This window comes from Maniola jurtina, chromosome 13 (genome assembly GCF_905333055.1).
Source record: "Maniola jurtina chromosome 13, ilManJurt1.1, whole genome shotgun sequence".
NCBI lineage: Eukaryota > Metazoa > Arthropoda > Insecta > Lepidoptera > Nymphalidae > Maniola > Maniola jurtina.
The window spans coordinates 11920892-11939221 of NC_060041.1; the positions used below are offsets into that span (position 1 = coordinate 11920892).

The 18330-nt window shown below is 36.2% G+C and overlaps 2 protein-coding genes across 2 annotated transcripts; one reads left to right on the plus strand and one right to left on the minus strand.

Moving 5' to 3' along the window:
- Positions 1–1434: 1434 nt before the first annotated feature.
- Positions 1435–9082, plus strand: LOC123870766. The gene is made up of 16 exons (XM_045914174.1): positions 1435–1673; positions 2152–2282; positions 2600–2749; positions 2895–3031; positions 3233–3572; positions 3773–3973; positions 4148–4232; positions 4978–5199; positions 5527–5699; positions 6245–6376; positions 6761–6848; positions 6961–7034; positions 7167–7241; positions 7401–7492; positions 7817–8307; positions 8729–9082. The coding sequence occupies exons 2-16, from the start codon at positions 2196–2198 to the stop codon at positions 8884–8886; spliced, it is 2505 nt and encodes an 834-aa protein (XP_045770130.1). The 5' UTR covers positions 1435–1673; positions 2152–2195; the 3' UTR covers positions 8887–9082.
- Positions 9083–13095: 4013 nt separating this feature from the next.
- Positions 13096–17548, minus strand: LOC123870769 (protein SGT1 homolog). The gene is made up of 6 exons (XM_045914178.1): positions 17359–17548; positions 16599–16715; positions 15904–16105; positions 15500–15585; positions 14308–14412; positions 13096–13281 (listed from the first exon to the last, which is right to left on the minus strand). Exons 1-6 carry the CDS (start codon positions 17389–17391, stop codon positions 13174–13176), a joined length of 651 nt encoding a protein of 216 aa, XP_045770134.1. The 5' UTR covers positions 17392–17548; the 3' UTR covers positions 13096–13173.
- Between the last annotated feature and the right edge of the window lie 782 nt (positions 17549–18330).

Sequence of the window (18330 nt, forward strand, 5' to 3'; positions counted from 1 at the left end):
TAGAGTGCTAAGAAAACCTATAAAAATAGGTACCTATAAATAAACCTATTTTTTTTTCGCTCGCGCAGTTGATTTATTTTCTTTGAAAGCATTGGTTATTCTTAGCTTGTAAGCTTACGTAAGTAATTTCCAGTTTTTGTTATGAATATTTACTTGTTTTGGCTATGCATACGAGATATTTTGTATGAACGCTGCATTGTTTTTTAATGTGAAAATGTATAAAATATACGAATTATATTATTGTACTGTTGTCGTTTCATTTGAGAGACAGAGATATTACACAGAGACGGCTCGTGAGCTAGCGCGGGTTGCGGGAAGTGACAGTTGAGCTTCGTTAGCTCAACGGTTGAGGAGCCGACTGAATTTCGAAAGGTCGCCGGTTCTACCCCACCCGTTGCATTATTGTCGTACCCACTCCTGGCAGAAGCTTTACGCTTAATTGGAGGGGAAAGGGGAGTATTAGTTACGATTAGCATGGCTAATATAAAAAAAAACATCAAGGAATTCAACCTCGCTGGTCATCCTTCCGCAACCGCATTCTAAGCCCACAAGCCGTTTCAGTCAAGCGTACTACCCTATATGAAAGTTGACATGAATTGGGAAACTAAACTATATATATATATCGACTCAGTATGCGACAGGTTGAAATGGCAAACGGGGTGGGTACGCCCGTACATCCCGTGCGATAAGCAGGTGCGGGTGACGTGCGAGCGTTCTGGGCGTCCCCCGCCTCATATCCGGATTGCCATTTCAACCTGTCGCATACTATAGGTGGCTTTACAAAAGTATTGTATGGTGCGTGGGCAGTCTTAGTAGAGTTAGGTACAGATCGTAAGATCCTTGGTATATTGCATGATATTGTAAACTGAACAAAAATGTGATATACCTACCTACTCGTATAGGTACAGATTTTTTTTTTAAATAATATCTTTGATGTACCTACAGTACGAAACTAGTCCATACCTAGTAGAAATTTTTTATCAAAGTATTTCCTTTACCACTATCTTCTTATTTTGTACTAGCTGTGCCCGCGACTTCGTTCGCGTGGAATAGTGACTTACAACCACGGACGCTCAGGCGCGAGGCGTGTAGTACGTACTCTGTACGTTAAAAATGTTCGCCGTGATTCTTTAAATTGACATAACTTTTTTATATATGAACCGATTGACATGAAATAAACACTAAATGTTAAGTGAAGCTTACTACAATATATTAGTGAAAACCGTATCTAAATCGAATAAGCCGTTTCTGATATTAGCGTGCACAAACACACAGACAAACAGACAAAAAAAAATTAATTATTACAATTTCGGGTTCGGCATCGATATAATAACAACCCCTGCTACTTTTTTTTATATATTTCCATTGTACAGACACCACTTTTCGACAATTTTATTATATGTATAGATAATGGCTTTTAGTTTTATTTTTCTCAAACCTTGCGTGCGATGTGTTTCGCTAAATTTTTAATCAAACAAATGAACGCGGCGGATATAAGGACGCGTTTCCATGGAAACATAATTCACAACAAAATGTGGCTTCAAAACAATTAGGACATTAACTAAGTATAAATCTAATAAAAATGCAAGTTTACTCAGATTTTTGTATAACAACTTGATTTATAGTGCAAAAAACGTGGTCTATCCTGAAACTTTCATAAAAATTCTCAAAAGGTAAGTTTTCCTAATTTATTGTTTTGATTGTGTACTTTTATTAATATCCCAGTTTATTATGATTCTTTTATCTAATTACCTTATCGATTTTAATTATTATGTGAAATGGGTACAATGTATATCTTTTCTTTCTTTTTTTTTATTTAGGTACCTACTTTCGTACTTGGTTCTTTATTCATTTTGTTAGTTTAAGCCAAGTTTAGTTTAAGTTAGTTATACATATACCTAAACTATTGATTCAAATGAAGTCTTTACCAGTTTGAAAATATGCTTTAGTCGCAATGCTTCAACTTTGAATAAAAAATTTCCACCTTCCAACATTTATAATTTTACCCATAGGCAAAGCGGAAAGTTACAATTAAGGATACCTAACTAGGCCCCAGTCATATTGTTTAAATCTTTGTATCTTTAACTACCTAGGTACTTCGGTTCTATTCTGGATGACTAATGTTTATAATTTTCCATTTTGGTATTTCAGGCGTCATCCATGAGTCCCTAATTATTATAGAATGTTTAATCAATATGGTCCTGACAACAGTGTACTTGGTCCTGATGGGGTGTCCCATGGTTTGGGGGAAGTGGGTAGAAGGGAGGTTGGATTCGAAAGAGGTAAAGAACCTTTAATAAAAGTTTAAAACTCTACGGTAGTTAGATGTATGTTTACTTTTACATAGGTAAGTATCTTTTTGTAATTATGATTGATTTGACACTTACCTGCCTTCTTACCTATTTACATTTCTATCAACTTGTCTAAGGTAAGTTACCTAGGTATAATGCAACTTGTCTAAGGTAGGTACAACTTGTCGATGCGGACTCGTTACAAAAATAGTAGAGTTTTCTCTTTAATATACTTACCTGTAGGTATACTTAATTAATTGCGTATCTTAATTAACTGTTCCTTATCTATGACAACATTATGATTTTAGAACTGGGCATTCCTATCACGTTTCTGCTTTCTATCTCTGGATGGACAGTTTGAATATTTGATAGAGTTCGAAAGGGACATAGGCACACCAAACTTACTGTTATACTATGACGAGGAAAGCCAGTGGCCGTCCGTTTATCACAGTACTAAGGTAAGTCGTAACTATTTAATCAATCAAGTGAGCATCTATAAAATATTAAAAATAATTATTACTAATCCTTACTTGCAACTTAAAAATGTACCTGATCTGTGAGGTCTGTGAGCTAGTTACCTAATTATGAAATACTTATTTTTAGACTTGTAAGGAACGTGAGGCTGTGCTGAATAAAGCTGGGCAGAACCAAATTATTAAACTTTCCCACTGGTATCCAGATACAGAATATTCCGGTTGCATCCTTACACAGGCTAATAAAGAATTGCCAGCTGCAAAAAGGTAAGTTGTAAGTTAACATGTAGGTACCTATGTATCCACCTTGCTCGACTCGTGATCCTGCTGAAATAAGATAAGTCTATCAATTATTTTGAGGGCAATATTTCCGAGAACATAATTATAAAATAAACTTATGGGAAAAATTATTAACTCTTTTTACCTGTAACATAATTGAAGTTTACCTGTTTTACCTTTACTTGACAGTTCAACTACGCTCAGCCCTAAGCCTACACGAAAAAGTATAATTTCAACGACAAAAACCAAGAATAACAATACGTCAAACATTACGAAATTCGAGTTGCCATTAGATCCAACGTATTATGATCAGTTCCTAAAACCTACGACACCAAAATCTAAAGATAGTACTATTGTTGATACGAACTCTACTACTTGGTATGAGTTATTACCAACGGACGACTTCGCTACCACAACTGCGTTACCTGAAGATGAATTGTGGGAGAGCATTGGTCCGGAAAACAACGGCAGTTTGTTTGAAAATCTAAAGGATGTAGAAATAATGTTCGACAACCATAACAGCAGTGGGGTGAGTTATTTAACTGTAAGGTAAATCCTGATAGCCTTATTGTCGTAAAACTTTTCAGTAAGTAGTCGATGTAAAGCTAGGTACTACCTAGTACTTACCTTGTGGCGCAGATGCATCTAAACACGCAATACAAACTTTTTCTATCTACGCTGGATGTACTTACTATAAATTCATTTATTTACTATTTTTTTCTTTTTCAGCATAAAATAAAGCGTTCCACTTCCGAACTTTATGAACGTTTTCGGCGTCGACGACTTTACTCGGAGACTAATCATAATGGGCCGAGCAATAAGAATGAAAAGATGGAGAGATTCATCGTTTCGTGTCACAATTCACGACGATTCCGTTCTGCAAGAGAGCGATGGTGGTTCATAGCCATCAGTAATTGTGATAGTCCCAAGGTAAGCTTCAATTAAATAAATGTTGGACGTAGTTACATTCAAATTAGGTGGATTATTGTTAATAGTTTTCTAATTAAAGGCGTTTGTGACATGGTTTTCAAATTTAAGTGAACTTATCATTTAAAACGAGTGAAATTAATGTACTAACGAAAGTTGTCCTAACTTGTATTTCAGGGTCTCGATATCCGTTACAAATTTTTAATGACAAATGGTCCATCTGGAGATTTTTGGCACGAACATTTCTCTGCAGACGAATTTTGTAAGTATGTAGTATGTACAAATCTATACTAATAAATAAAATTGGAGTGTCTGTCTGTAATTTCGAAATAACTACCGCATATTAAGATCATATGGTTATTTGAACGATACTATAACTGAATCACACGTTTTTAAAATTTTTGTCTGTCTGTCTGTCTGTCTGTCTGTTTGAAAAGGCTAATCTTGGGTACGGCTGAACCGATTTTGACGGGATTTTCACAGACAAGTAGAGAATTGACCAGGGAGTAACATAGGCTACTTTTTTAACCGACTTTCAAAAAGGGAGTTGTGTTTTTCTACGTATGTACACCGAAATCTCCGAGATTTCTGAACCGATTTGCGTCATTTCTTTTTTAATCGATAGAGGAACTTTGCGACATTGTTTCATAAAAAATTTGGAGTCCAACTCTTCAATCCTGATGCTGCAGGGGATCTGACCAATCCACGCGGGCGAAGCTGCGGGCATCAGCTAGTATTAACTAAAATTAGTAACCTGAAAGAAATTCTGAAAAACAACTTACTTAAGGTAGGATTACTTGGTGCGTATGAATGCACGCACATATTATGCAACGTACTAACGCAGAAGTGAAATAGGTACTTTTGAAATGTAGTATGGCGGGTTTTCAGTACAAACGCATTGCGTAACGTCTTATATTGTAGTATATGTAGTGTGTACTGTGTAGTATGCTGTTTCAAAATTGAAGGACCTTATCCCTTAAGAAACATAACATTAATTTTTATTTCAGATGTCCTTCCAATTCTATTGGCATACACCTTCGCTTACGTTATAGTAATGGTTGCTGTAGTGATGTGTAGTGTCGAACTGAAAGCTCGACACCTCTTACACTCTACATACAAACTGTTCTTGATGTCGATAGTGGCGCAACACTGCGGTGTGATGTTGCAGAGTTTAGCTTGCATCAGATACGCCTATAATGGCGTTGGGAGTTATACTGCTAGAACTACAGGTACCTACTTAATGGTTTAATATGAATTGAGTTTGAACTAAAGCTTTAATCAGCGCAGATTTGCCAAGTTAAGTAAATATGCCATGGCTCGCAAAATGGCCTCCACTATAGTATTGCTACAAGAGGGACTAGTTGACAAATTGGGAATGTTGATAGCTTAGTGGTTAAGAGGTCTGCTTCCCATTCGGGAAGTCCAGGGTTCCGGGCACGTAGTTTTAAATTTTGGGAGTTATGTTTGCATATTTTAATGACAAAACTCAGAATAAAAGACATATCTACTTTTTCGAGTTCCAATTTTAGTTTTTCTAAGTTTCATCACGTTTTCAGGTCAGTTTCTTTGCGGGGTCTCCGAAACTCTGTTCCTGCTACTTCTTATTTTGCTGGCAAAAGGCTACACTATTACACGCGGTCGCCTAAAAGTTGGATTCACAGTTAAATTGACAGTCTTTATGTGCTGTTATATCGTCACCTACATCATACTATTTGTCTATCAGGCTAGGGTAAGTTCTGTTAACTTAATATTAAAGTAAGGTAAGATTGGTTAAAAAATCTAAAATTTAAAGCCTTACCAGAAAAATAAAATACCTCGCCATATTGCGGAAAACCCACGGTAACTAATTTATACTTAGTGACCATAGACCATATTATACTAGTGGCGCCCATAGAGTAAGTTTTTTTTACATTTCTGGTCAGGCTTTGAACAAATATTAATGCCAAAATAAGTACATAATAATGTCTAATGCTAGTAAATAAGAAAATTCATGATAGTTAGGTGTAAATATTTTTTTATAAAATTGTGCTAGATGATACCCGCGACTTCGTCCACTTGGATTTAGGTTTTTAAAAATTGGGACTCTTGGGAACTCTTGGGAATTCTTTGATTTTCCGGGACAAAATATATCCTATGTCCGTCCCTGGGATCCAAGCTGTCTCAGAAAAAAAAACGATTTGTTAAACAAATGGGCCGTGAAACGCTAGCAGACAGACAGACACTTTCGCATTCATAATATTAGTATGGATTAAATAAACCTCTGATCTTTTCCAGGCATTTGATCCTGGTGAAGTCCTATATTTATACGAGAGTCCAGCAGGATATGGACTGATTGTTTTGAGAATAGCTGCATGGTGTGCATACGCGTATGCTACCTTCTTCACAGTTAGGAAGTATCCAGAAAAGGTACCTAATTTTAACTCTTTATTTTGTACCGTTATCTCATCTCTACTGAAGCGGAGCCGATCGCAGACGTATTTCCGATCAATCAGATTATTGATAAATGACGCGATAAAATTATAATATCATCCAGCAATAACCTCATAGCTATATTGAACACGTCCTCGCTCTGGCCTGCATCAGTGGGAATGCACCTTAATGCTGAGATTTGCTCAAGTAGGTATTATTTAAAAAATTAAGTTTTTTTTTGATGATTCAAAAGCCCTTGTATAAGTTTATTTGAATAAAAGTAAATTCTATTCTATTTTAAGCAAAGTGAAAGTACGCTTTTTAGATCCCTGCTTTACAGGTTAAGATTAAATTATTATTACTATTGTCAATGTTTTTCAGAACACGTTCTATTGTCCATTTTTCATTTGCGGTACGCTGTGGTTCTATGCAGGACCTCTTTTTATACTAACTGCTAATTCTTATATAGGTAAGTTCTTCCTATTTTATACTTCTTTTTATGGTCTGTGGTACTTGTTAGGAGTTAAAATGTTATTGTTTGATTGACTAACTAACTGTACCTAACTAAGTTTTGTTTTTAGATAAATGGGTCCGAGAAAGTGTTGTCACAGCAGTGCTGCTATTTATTACATTCTGTGGTCACATAATGTTTTTGGTAAGAAATTTTTCAACAAATTTTTATCATCCTAATTTTCAAGATTTTTGAAAGCAACATAACATTTTTACACAATCACTGTCTTATACAAAGAAATATTATTTTAATAATCTTTTTCAAATATTTTTTCAGTTGTTAACACTGCCAGTTTTTGCAAACAAAAATTTCCCGTATCATGTTCGAACGACACAGATTGGAGTTATGGAGGTAAGTCCCGTTAATAAAGATTAATGACAAGTTATTTTATAACCACATATTTCATAGTAAGAATAAGTATTTATTTTTAACAATTTCTGGCGTGGAAACTAATAACTAGTAATTTAATGACATTATAAATTTGTTTTTTTTTTTCAATTTGTTTACTAGGTGACCCGCAGTTCGACGTTGGATAGATTCGGGCCTAACGCATATCACCCAAGTGAAGGAGCGGCCCAAACGGTTATCATACCTCTTACCAGGTAAGACTGTTTTTGAACATGCAACTAAGTAACAAGTTATGTGCACGTCACGAAAGTTGAAAAAAAGTTTTTTTTCGTGACGCGATACCTATACATAGTTTAGCGGCAATTCGGTGAGGTTGCTATAGTGTAAACGTATGCCCATAGAATACGCATGCGCATAGTCAATCAATCAAGCAATCCATGCTTGCACATTGCAAGCCGCCACATTACGTTGTTATAAGACAGGATGACGTTTTTGTAGGCATACGTTTGAGTTTGGACTATATTAACTAATTAGAACGCAAAAAAAACAATCATTTTATGAAACATCTTAATTTCCAGAAGAACAGAAGAGCTAATAGGTAACATGTACAACCAATACATGGCGACAGCGCCCCCGCTTTCCTTGGAGAACGAAACGCCGAAACTAAACGGAACCCTAAAAAGGATGGACTCCATGCAATCTCGAAACAATCTCTTACCCCAAACCAGCACCGAAACGAACACCTCCGACGATATAAACCCATCGATAAAGGAAGAAAAAGAAGTTTTCACCGTCGAAAATCAAATGGCAAAGTTGGAAACACGGCAAAATTCAAACCAGATGGCGAAATTAGAACGACAAAATTCTAAAGAATCAGTGTTGCCAGTTAATGAAATACTGCCATCTATGGGGAGTTTGGAAAGCGATAAATTGGACTTACCCCAAGTTTTGAGATCGAGACGGAATATTCTAGAGCCTATTAACAGGGACGTTCCTTCGTGGTCGCTGGCTAAAGGACCTTGTGTTGTTGCGATGCAGCTGAAGAAGTCGCAAAGTATAGGTGATGAAGGTAACACAATATAATTTTAAATAAATAATAAGTAGATACTAGTCTCTTGGAAACTGTCTGGTTTCGTCTATAACAGTTTTTAATAGAAGAAAAAACATTTAACTGTATGCTCTACCCGCTCTTTAACCGACTACATGCTAGAGCATGTAGGTCGGTATCCAAGTACTCCCCTTCTCGTCCCCCCGAATGGTGTAATACTTATGGTCATTGGGTCCGTTAACCTGGAGCATCACTAGTCAAATTCTTAAACAACCAGTAACTAGCGGTTCCTCTGGTGCTGCAAATCTTCATGGGCGGTGGTTATCACTTATCAAGTGACCCGCCTGCTCGTTTACTCGCTATTTTTATATAAAAAAAAACCCTAACCAGGTATTTGCCAACTTTCGAAGGAATTTACCGACTGTTCATTTTATTTCCTTAGATTCTTTGGAACCGCCAGCTATACTACCCTTGAACGGCAAGAAAGCACCGGTCCGGCAACAGTCAACTTCTGGGGAAATGAGCACCATACACGAGGGACGAGAGAAGACCTATGTCCGAACACCCACTGACATATTCACTGTGCCTGCTAGGGGGTGACAGGGACACCAATACTAATATTGTAAATGCGAACGTGTGTCTGTCTGCCTTTCATACCTATCCTTATATCCGACTATCTGATGACTTGAGAACTCTTTGATTTATTTATTTATTTTATTTTAATGGAGACACAGTATAAAAACTAGATATAAAGATATACCGAGATAAAAAGTAACCTATGTCACTCTCCAAGTCTTTTTTTCTCTCTCTTCTGGCTTTACAAAGATTAGCCAATGTCAAGTTTGTAGTTATTTGTAACAAGTTAGTTAAAATATACAAGTATGAACCCCGTCTCTGCCGGCACTCGCCGAAATACGCACGGCACCCTTTAGAGCGCTTTCCAGTCAGTTTTTACAAAAAAAAAAACACTCCAAAAAGGCACGCTCCAGCTAACACCAACACAGACGAAGTCCCTTCAAGTCTTTAAACATATCCACTAAAAAAAAAACTCACTGATCCGTTGCTCTGTTGCGGCGTGATCGAAGAACTAACCAACAAACAGACAATTTCGCATTTACGATATGCTTAAGATATGGATAGTGATTTTAACGTGAGGTACAGCGATAGCTTGCGTTCCAGAGACGGATTTTATCTCGGAAAATGAGAGTTCCCACAGAATTTTACTTACGTTAAAAAAAAATTGAAATCGCACGCGGGCATCATCTAGTGACTAGTAACTAATAGCACTACCCCAAAAATAGGTATATAAGCTAGGATTAGAATACCTACCTAAGGTATAATTTTTTTAATCTTTCTTTTAATTTTTAATATAGGGCAATTTAAAGTGGTCTAAGTAATTAATTGACGTTTCAATATTCCTACTTAAATACATGCAACTATGTACCTATAGTGCCAGGTCGCCATCTCAACCTGTCGCGTACTATACTCGAACTTTTTTACTTGACTATTATTATTATTTTAATTAATTGATCTTAAGTATATTATACCTAATACCCGCCTAAAGGAAATGTAAATAATTTTTGAAGTATACTAAAATCGGTTTTACATTAAGTGTCTACTCATTTTTAGATGTTATACTTAGTTTTAACTTTTAAGCGACACACTTTACGAGTGATATTTTCTTCTAGTCAGAGCAATAAATAAGTTTAAGTACCTAAGTAATATTTTGTTTTTATTTTTGTTTAATCCTATCTCTATTACACCAATATTATCGAGGCAATCTAACTAACATGACCATACTAAATGTATTGCTATCCCTTTCATAATGCTCTCTGTGGAAAACAATAGCACTAAGTTTAGAAATGATAATTCAATTATTATGAGATTGTTATACTCAGCGATATATCAATTCATTTTTATTATTTATTTATTATTTAGTAATAGCCTTAATTTAAAGAGAAACATTTTTCACCATTTTTTATAGACCAAAGCACTAGATAAAAAACAGACTGGTGTTTGGAATTTTGCAGCCCAAATAGACCGTAGTCTGTGCTAGGACTGACAAAAAAGAAAAAAAGATTAATTTATTTTATGATTTTACGATTAAAAAAAAAAAGAGTTAAGCCTATATTTCCATTTTTTACAAACAAAAGAATAAAAAAATAAATTATTTTTCATTCATGTCCTTGGTTATACTACTCTGTCAAGCTAAGTTTGCATCTCGCGTCGACGACGTCATCCTGACGCTTAGGTACGGTATGCGAACCCTACTGACGCGATAAGACGACCGCGGGGAAGTGGAAGAGGCGCCGCATTCCAGCGAGGTGCAAACTTAGGGCTGGCACACATATGGCGGAGCGCAGCGCAGAGCATGCCCGCGAAGTTTTCTAATCGCGTGACACATTACGCGAATTTCTACCAGAGAATGCGCGAGCACGCGCGGAACTGCGCGAGTATCCGCACGGATGCACAATTGTTTTTAGATATTATTTCAATGAGGACAATGTCGATAATACTTTGACTGTGAAAAAAGCTCTGCGCTGCGCTCCGCCATATGTGCGCCGGCCCTTAGCGCGACCGAGTTATACACATAGCCACAATACAATAGTGCCCCCGTCAAAACGAGCCAAACTAAAGGACAGGGCACTACCACCTTTTCCTGGAAGCGTTTCATCGTATTTTCGAATCATCATAGCTTCGGTCGTAATGACGCTAGAAAGCTGAAATTTTCAGGACTAGATATTAATTGGCAGCGTCGGTAAAAATAAAACACACATGTTTTTTTGTCTTGTATTTATCAAACTATGAAAGTCTTACAAACTATTGTAACATAGGACATTATATTCAAATTCAAATTCAAAATATTTTCATTCAATTAGACTTTTAAAAGTTCTTTTGAATCGTCAAAAGCCACTGGTTCGAAATGCCTTTCCTACCGAGAAGAACCAGCAAGAAACTCGGCTGTTGCTCTTTTTAAAGATTTGATATACAATATTATGCCATGTATAAAGGCAATTGAAGTCCTGCGCATTGCTGGAGCGAATTGCAGGTCAAATCCACGCTTTTTTATCATTTACATAATCTTCGATAGTATAAAATGCTTTTCTCAGGAGCATATTTTTAATAGATTTTTTGAACCTGTGTACAGGCAAGTCCAAAATTGGATGAGGAATTTTGTTATAAAAGATTATACCCATTCCCACAAATGACTTGTGGACCTTCCTGATACGGAGCGTAGGAGTCGCAAGCCTGTTACGGTGTCTAATCAGCCTGTTGTGTAGATCGCCAACTCTCTTGTAACTAAGAATATTTTGTCTTACAAAAATTATGTTGTTGTAAATATATTGAGAGGCTACGGTAAGGATACCTATTTCCTTAAATTTTTCTCGAAGTGAATCGCGTGGTTTTAAGTTATAATTTGCGCGTATTGCCCTTTTTTGTAATACAAAAATTCTCCCAATATCTGCCGCTCTACCCCATATTAAGATTCCATAACATAATACTATGAAAATAAGCAAAATATACTATCTTTGTGGTCTCCACGTCAGTTAATTGTCGAATCTTTCTAACCGCGTAAGCAGCAGAGCTTAGTTTGCCAGCAAGAGTTGATATATGGGTGCCCCATTGCAGCTTCGCATCTAAGGTTATCCCCAAAAATGTAGTAGTCTCTTCTATTTTCAAAATATCATTAAATTAATGTTACTTGTGTTCTTGGTATTGGGCAGTGCGAATTCAATACACTTAGTTTTTTTTGCATTTAAAAGTAGATTATTTACAGCAGTGAGTTACCTGAGATATGGCACTATTTACATCGTCAAAATTGTCCTTATTTCTATCGACTTTAAAAATCAAGGACGTATCGTCAGCAAATAGTACGATATCGCAAGTATTTTGGACTACATATGGTAAATCGTATATGTATACTAAGAACATGAAAGGACCTAGAATAGAGCCTTGAGGAACACCCATTAGTGAGGCTGATCCGGATGACTTCACATCATTCACACATACTGTTTGAATACGATCACTAAGGTAGGATGCCATGAGACAAATATAATAAGAGTTAAGACACAACATACTCGTAAGCGTAACTTTAGTGCACAGAATTCTAAATACAGTAATAGAAATGGTACGTATTTCATTAAAGCACAGATCACACTGCGAGCTAACTTCAATACAAAAGCTCAGCTGAGATATAGTTTTTGTACCATACAGTCAGTCATACGCCTCTTGTGCAGATTGGACTACTTGTTTTTTTATGCACTTTATAGTGCATATATTTTGAGAACTCACTCGCCATATTTGCTCTATCACATTGACACAACTGTCATATCAAAAGTATGATTTGACCAATCTCCTATGTGCGTCCCTCAAGCTACTCGACATTGGCAAAGTGCATTGAGCTGATTTGGCACTACAAAAAGCCACCAAACATGAAAAGAATAAAAATAAAATAAAAATAAACAAAAGTTTATTTAGCTCAACAAAATAAGAAGAACCGTACTTTTGACATTACAGTATGATGTACATTACTTTTACTGATGATCTTGTAATAAAACTCAATTCTGTTTTGAATTAATAATAATAATAATTTAACAGTTAATACTGTGATGAGTTATAACATTCATGAAAATTTCTAATACCTAATCTTAGGAAAAATAAATTTTTCATTCCCATTCATTATATGGTGGATTGTAGATGACTTAATAACACTGTAACACCATCATTGTACCTGCAATCGTACAAATAAATGATTTCTATTTGTATTTGTTAACACATAGAGCAAATGTGGCGAGAGAGTTCTCAAAATTTACGCATTATATCAGTTCTGTACCTGTTTTGAATTCTGTGCTTTAAACAATTAATTCATAGTAACAGAGTGTCGGTTTAGCTATCCCACTTCTTAAATTCAAGTCCATCTGGAGGTTTCACTTCGACCGTGTCTTTGGCTACCTGGTCCCAGTTTGTGCTCAGAACTGTACCTCCGGACTCGAGCTGAAAAATAAAAAAAAGATTTTCAGCCACGAATTTTCGGAATATTATCCAAGCGAATCAAGCAGACAATTTCAACTGCAAAACATTTGGCCAAAAGTTGTGTCTAGGACTCGTCTTTTACGTTATGTGCGTTTTAGGCAATTAAATATCACTTGCTTTAACGGTGAAGAAAAACATCAAATTCAAATTCAAAATATTTTTTATTCAATTAGAGTTTTACAAGTACTGGGAGCGGGTGGATGAGGAAGGCGGAGGACCGTGTTTGGTGGCGCGCTCTTGAAAGGCCTATGTCCAGCAGTGGACGCTTACAGGCTGATGGATGGATGGATGGAAATACTGTTGAATCATCAAGAGCATCTACCACTGGGTTTTTTTTTTTTAAATCTTTATTTTAAGAGATTATTCGCTGGGCGAATATGCCTCTCTATATAGCTGCAATATAGTACATTCTAAATCAAAATTAATCTAGATTAAAATCTAGCCAGTAATCATCTTATATATTACCACTGGTTCGGAATGCCATTGTGAGGATACCTGCATGCCTGAGTTTCTCATTATATTCTCAACAGGTGTGAATTCTGCCAATCCGCACTAAGCAAGCATAGTGGACTAGTGCCAAACCCTTTCAATTCTGATAGGACACCTGCCTTCAATAGTAAGCCGCGATGGGTTGACGATGAAATTATTATAAAGCGCTGAAGTTTGTAGAGTGATCGCTGGTACTACTGAACCAATTTTGAAAATTATTTCACCAGTAGAAAGCTTGCCCGCGCTTTGGTCGTTTAATTCTTTCACCAAAGATTGCTTGTAAGAGATTGCTTTAGCAATAAAGCCACCTTTGCACACTCATGTATAGTTTCTTTTGTGTTTTATGTTTCTGAGTGCAATAAAAAATTCTAAACAAAACTGTATTATTCCTGAGAGGCTATATTTTACTTTCAAAATATTAGAGGTCCATGCAAAATAAATTATCCGTGCGAAGCCGAGGCAGGTCGCTAGTTAATTATATTTTACATTTATACTTACAAAGCTTTTATTCATAGCGCGTCGAACTTCATCAGAGCCTTCGCCGTAGATCTTTTGGAAGAGGGCGTTCAGTGCTGCATTTCCTTCAGGTTTCTCTTCCTCTTCCTATAAAACATTCACATTATGTAATGTGTTTATTATCATGGTCACGTGATAAGAGAAATATACCTACGGCTGCGTTCGCATTCCACGGCTCACGCCTTATCAGAGAGAGGATATGCGAAATTACGTGATAGTACTACAAAAAATATTCACGAAAAAAATTATTTATGTTTATACATCCATTCGTTGCAATGGGCGCAGGTGGTGTAGTGGGGGATTTTTTCTGCCATACTGGAAATGAATGAATCTCAAAAACGTGCATCGTTGCTAGTAGCTTAAGGGCGATTGCGCACTGCATCCGATCCGAATCCGTGAAAATATGTTCCAAAGTAGTCATAGAACTATTTGTATGGTAGCTTACGCACTAGCTCTGGCTTCCATCATCCGAGTTCTCTCCAACATCCGTGAGAATATAAGGGATGTGTCTCGGATTCAATTCTGGCATATAATAATAAATCTATGACGTATATGACGTAGATGTGTCAAAGATATTGACTGAATAGCTAGGATTTTGATCAGAGATCAGATTAGTGTGTAAACAATATCCGAGTTTGGTCTTTTTTATATCCGTATTTCACAAACTCGGTTTTGATGAGTGCGTAACTGCTCTAAAGGGACTACTTGGTAAAATTATTATACCTATCTAAAGAATGAAGGGATGAAGTATTATTAAGTGTTGTCATTCAGGATGTTGTATGATAGATGTGCCAAAAGTATGTAATCCACTCTCAAAATGATATTATTAGGAACAAACTTTCTCTAATATAAAAGGATAAGTAGGACTTCGTCTGTGATGGCGTTTGCTGGCGCGCGTGCTGTGCTTGTTTGGAGTGTTTTTTTTTTTTGTTAAGAGTGGCTGGTTTTTGTGTTAGTTGGTGTTTTTTGGTGGTGGAACTGACTGGGAAGCGCTCTAAAGGGGCGCCGCGCGTATGTCGGCGGGCGCCGGCGCAGACGGAGTCCATACATGTATAAATTCAATAACTTGAAAATATCACAAACTTGACATTGGCTAATCAGAGTAAAGCCAGATTTAAAGAAAAAAAAAAAAAGGATAAGTATAATATAAATATTAAAGAACAAATGTTCATACCATTTTCTTGATGTCTTTTTCTATCTTGTCCCAGTCTTTTTTGAATAATTTTGGAGGTTGTTGCGGCCCAGATGCATCTATGACAGCTAAAACAAGAAAATACATTTATTATTCAAACATGCTATATCCAGTCATATTCTCACAGGATTTTTGAAAACCTAAATCTACACATCCATGTATGCAAAGCCACAAGATTCAGTAGAGTTATCATATCTATATTATAAATGTAAAAGTTGGGATGTTTATTACTCTGTCACACCATAAGGACTGAATCGATTTGGCTGAAATTTGAAATGAAGACAGCTTTTTACCCTCAATAATTAACCAAAGAGTTCTTACTTGATCTTTTAAAAACCTACATATCTCTATCATATGGTACATATAGTATTTATATCTAAACATACCCTGTGGTATAGCCTTCACTTTCTCTTCTCTACCCTCTCCCTCTAACACAGTCCATCTCAGTCCCTCCTTCTTCCGTAGCTTGACTTCTATTTTGGACGGGCTGACAACATGCGTACACATTGATGGGATGATTTCATGTGCCAGTTCTAATTCAAGACTATATTCTGCATCTGAGTTTGGTATTCCACTTGAGACAGAGAGCTGAAAAATAAGATTTTATAATGAATCTCTAAAACACAAACTATTCCTCTGTTCACTCACAGAATCAATAGAAGCAATCTTGGTCGTCATTTGTTAATACCAAGGCTTAGTAGTTCATACAAGGAATTTTTAGTCAAGGACATGGCCATTTGTGTTATAAGATATTGCAGGTTCCAAGCACCACTTTGTAGAGGATACTTCAGTGAAAAACTGGTTATTAAGTAAAGGGGCTCTTCCGAAACTTATTTCATATCAAACTTTACAAAATTATGTACATAACATTCAGCAGAGCAAATTCGGTTCAGGAGCTATTCAGATGTCAGAAGAAAAACATTCTTTTTTCTTTTAAACCTGCCAAATTTCATGATTTGGGAAGTACCCAATAGGTTTTGATTTTCTAGATGGGTCTTGACAGACAGACAGAGGTGACCCTATAAGGGTTCCTTTTTTCTCTGGAGATACTGAACCCTAAAAAGTAACAGAAATTACTTACACTTCGTTCCCCATATTGGACTTTAACTTTATCACTAGGGGCATTCTTGAGCAGGATTGTCACAACCACCAGGGCATCTGTTTGGTACCAGTCATGTTTGATTTTAGGATTCACTGGCTGAAACAAGTTTTAAGTAGCAGTTATATGTATAGTCAACTTGATATAGCCAGACAACTGCTTTAAGCAGTCTACTGCAGGTAGCACAACAATTCAACTGGAAATGACTGCTCGAAGCAGTCTATCATGACAGATTGACTGCTGTGCCTGTGTATAGCTACTGACTTTCTGGAACGTGACTGAGACTTTTAACCAACCTCAAAAAGGAGTCAAGATGTATGTTTGTTTGTTCATTATATGACCAAAATTTTCCTCATTTATTTTCTTGACGATTTCTTGATTATATAGTAAAAGTAGGAAAGCCGAAAAAAAATTATCTGAACAAAGTTTTGCAGTGTGTTTATTTATATGGATTAATTACTTGAGCATGACTGGCTTGACCGATATTTTATACAAAATAGATTGAGCATTTGTACAAGTGTTGACCAAAATAAACACAGCTGATGACAATAATAGTTTTGTTCATCAAGGTAAAACCTGCTCAAGGAAATTGGTACCATAGCTATAAAATAGGAAGAACTCCTGACTGAAGTCATTTCACTAAATCAGGTATATAAGTTCAAAATATCATACAAAAAAGGCAAACAAGAAGGTTACTGAAAGTTTATTTTAAAACTAATTTCTTATAGACAATAATTCTAACCTGTGACGCCGGAGGATCCCCAGAGGCGCTCATTTTTGTTGTAGCTTTGAAATTTGGATAGATTCAATATATATCAGGAATAGTATTTTAGAAAATTAAGATATAACAATCCGCAATATGTCCACAATTTCACATTCACAAACTCAGCGACTTTTCTAGAATAGAATCTAGATTTGTCCGAATTTTCGACATTTTCGATTTGTCAATGTCAGTTGTCAACCAATGTTTCCACTTACGATTTTGAGTTTACCGTAGTTTTAGTAGAAATTCGCCCTAAATTACTCTAAAATATTTTAGATAATCCTGATCTAGGTCAAATAAATCATCATTACTATTTATTCATTATTAATAATCCACGGTGCAGAATGAGAAACTTTTTCATTCTGCTCGATTCTAGCCTTGTTGAGCTGTTGATATATCTAAAACAATATGAATTATCTAATAAATAAACAGTAAGTGGTACTTATCAGGTACCCTGAATCGCTGTTGATATAAAGAAGCCTTATGCTTTAACTAATATTAGTCATTTCACCCTAAAATGGGGCGAAATTTTTAAACATAGAAGCACTGATCAACTGATGTCGACTCACTACAGACAATTTAGGACTTCGTAACGTAGTGATTATATTCTCTTTGGACTTCGTCTGTGATGGCGTTTGCTGGCGCGCGTGCTGTGCTTGTTTGGAGTGTTTTTTTTTTTGTTAAGAGTGGCTGGTTTTTGTGTTAGTTGATGTTTTTTGGTGATGGAACTGACTGGGAAGCGCTCTAAAGGGGCGCCGCGCGTATGTCGGCGGGCGCCGGCGCAGACGGAGTCCATACTTGTATAAATTCAATAACTTGAAAATATCACAAACTTGACATTGGCTAATCAGAGTAAAGCCAGATTTAAAGAAAAAAAAAAAAAAAACAGACAATTTAACTGTTATCGTAATCTGTAGAAGGGTGACACCGATTTGGTGCGTTCATTTTAGG

Bases quoted from the DNA above. Each gene is read 5' to 3' on its own strand.
- LOC123870766 (XM_045914174.1), top strand. From the start codon at position 2,196: ATGGTCCTGACAACAGTGTACTTGGTCCTGATGGGGTGTCCCATGGTT. The intron at 7,035-7,166 runs GTAAGAAATTTT...ATATTTTTTCAG, and splicing joins GTGGTCACATAATGTTTTTG to TTGTTAACACTGCCAGTTTT. The intron at 7,242-7,400 runs GTAAGTCCCGTT...TTTGTTTACTAG, and splicing joins CACAGATTGGAGTTATGGAG to GTGACCCGCAGTTCGACGTT.
- LOC123870769 (XM_045914178.1), bottom strand. From the start codon at position 17,391: ATGAGCGCCTCTGGGGATCCTCCGGCGTCACAG. The intron at 16,106-16,598 runs GTAAGTAATTTC...CTTATTTTTCAG, and splicing joins TCCAATATGGGGAACGAAGT to CTCTCTGTCTCAAGTGGAAT. The intron at 13,282-14,307 runs GTAAGTATAAAT...TTTATTTTTCAG, and splicing joins GCGCTATGAATAAAAGCTTT to CTCGAGTCCGGAGGTACAGT.